At 38.2% G+C, this 2,439-nt stretch overlaps 1 protein-coding gene across 3 annotated transcripts in view; it reads right to left on the reverse strand.

Moving 5' to 3' along the window:
• Positions 1 to 395: 395 nt before the first annotated feature.
• LOC101845976 (copper transport protein CTR2) overlaps positions 396 to 2,439 on the reverse strand; it is a gene marked incomplete at its 3' end in the record, with an annotated part of 26,462 nt that continues 24,418 nt past the window's right edge. For all 3 annotated transcript variants that reach the window (XM_013088373.2, XM_013088377.1, XM_013088370.2), the window contains 2 exon segments: positions 396 to 498; positions 1,303 to 1,393. In XM_013088373.2, coding sequence (XP_012943827.1) covers positions 396 to 498; positions 1,303 to 1,393 — 194 coding nt within the window.

A 2,439-nucleotide genomic window follows, 5' to 3' on the forward strand; every position in this document is an offset into this window, starting at 1 on the left:
GTGATACTACTACTACTACTACTACTACTACTACTACTACTACTACTACTACTACTACTAATGATGATAATAAAACTATATTAATAATAATAATAACAATACTAATGATAATAATAATAATAATAATAATAATAATAATAATAATAATAATAATAATAATAATAATAATAATAACAATAATGATGATGATCGATAACCGTGTCGAGAGAATTAAAAATAATTTTCTATCGAGTATCACGGTCTCTCTGGTGGGAAATTGTAGCTCTCACAGACCTGGTTGGCATTGACAGGAAATGTAGAAGACCACCAGTCCTCCTGAATGATCTAAACTGTGTTGACGGGGGCGTAAAATGGCTTTTAAGTTAAGATCTATATATTATGAAGTCTTACCGTACCTAAGCCAAAAGAGAGGCCTGTCCCGTACTCTGTTGTAGAAGGCGCTGATAGCCTCCGAGCTGAAGGCCACTAGAACTGTTACAAGTACTGCCACAGGGACACCTGGTGGTTGTGTTTAGGGGAGGGGAGTAAACAAAAAAAATAAAAAAATAAAAAACGAAACCAAAAATTATTGTGATTGTATAATTCATGTGGCAAGGTCTTCATTTCTGTTCAAATGAGTCAGAAACGGACTTTATTTTATTTTATATTAGTGAGCGTCCTAATTTGATTTCCTTTTCTTCCATAGGTCTCAGTAGTTTCTCCAAAAAACCACAAGTGTTTTGTTTCTGGTTTATTTTCATGATTTCTGGTAATTGTCCAGCTTTTACGGCCATATAGATGGGCTGACCACACATACTCTTTTAAAACTCTACTTTTGCTTATCATTGAGATATGCCTGTTTTTAGCAATACAGCCATTAAATCATTAAAAGAAATGCTGTTCGTTTAATTTCAAAGGTAAATTTGGTAACAGATGCAATATTTTATGATATTATGTTACAGGTATTAGAACGCTTGGACTTCGTTGCTTTTTTCACCTTGCGCTTGAAAAGTCAAAAGGAATTGAACTTTAGTGTTGTTTTAGATATTCCTCTTGCATTCTATCTACCTTAAATTTAGTTTAGTTTTAGGAAGAATTTTACGGCACTTGCAACACATAAGGTCATAATATAAGCGCCGAAGAATAGATGTGTTACAAGAGAGTAACATACTAAAAAAGAAAGAGGTGAGATAGGGATGATAGATATTTGATAGGAAAGAAGGAGCAAACCACACCAGAGCACCCGCCAACCACCCACCTTTAAATTTACGAGACACCCCTCCCCAAACGATCAGAACCAACCTTTTAAGAAAGATACAGTACCTGTAGATGATGCGATGACGTCATGAAACCAGTTGTAGAAACCTGTGCTGTGGTCTGCCTCATGGCGGTGGGAGGAGCTAGTGCCCGCCATCTGAAGACATAATATAGAACAAAATCCATGTCAGCATGTTTGAAATAACACCCAGGGAAGACTTTGCTGGCAAAGGAAAGTACCTTCCAGCATAACACTTTGAAGTTATAGTGGTAGTGGTAGATAATATCTTTTGTGGGTGGTTGGCGGGTGATCTGGTCTGCTGTGCCCCTTCTTAGGTATCAAACATCTGCCATTATCCTTATCTCTTCTCTTCGTTTTCCTGTCTTGGTTAGTTGATTAAACTTTGAAACCTTTTTGCATTTATATTACCTGTGTGTCTCGCACATGCGGGAAAATTATCTCTAAAAGTTAAACTATACTGTTTTTAGAAATCCCTAACCGGTACGCGGCAGAAGGCACGAATGCAAGAGTTAGCAGTTTTTATTTTTAAAAAACGGTTCCAAACGCTTTTCCCGCCCCTCTCCCCCCTCTCCTATAGCCCCGAAAATAGCAATATAAATCTTTAGCACAACGGGACAAAAGAAACCCATCCTGTCTTTTCAAAGTAAGCTAGTTTCCCTTTTATAGATCTACTGAGAGAGAGAGAGAGCATAAACGAGCACTAAATGTATGTTCGATTGTTCCTCTCGTCAACTTTTGGTTTGGTCTAATTTTACTCTCATTTTTTTCCATCAGTTCAGGCAAAAAAAACCCAACAAACACAAAAAAAGAAAAACAAACCCAGATTGTCTTGATCTTCCAACGCACTCTTTTCCTCAAGACATTCGGTATAGAAGGCAAGGGACGGGGATAGGGGTTGGAGGTTGGGTTGGGAGAAAGAAAAAAAAAAGGAGAGAGAGAGAGAGAGAGAGAGAGAGAGAGAGAGAAAGAGAGAGAGAAAGAAGGAGAGAGGGGGGGAGTGTGTGTGAGTGATAGTGTGTGTGTGTGAATGGTAGTGTGTGTATGTGTGTGTGTATGTGTGTGTGTATGTGTGTGTGTCTGTGTTTGTGTGTGTGTGTGTGTGTGAGTATCTGTGTATGTGTATGTGTGTGAGTGTGTGAGAGGGAGAGAGAGAGAGAGAGAGAGAGAGAGAGAGAGAGAGA

The sequence above is a fragment of the Aplysia californica genome, unplaced genomic scaffold (genome assembly GCF_000002075.1).
Source record: "Aplysia californica isolate F4 #8 unplaced genomic scaffold, AplCal3.0 scaffold00023, whole genome shotgun sequence".
Taxonomy (NCBI): Eukaryota; Metazoa; Mollusca; class Gastropoda; order Aplysiida; family Aplysiidae; genus Aplysia; species Aplysia californica.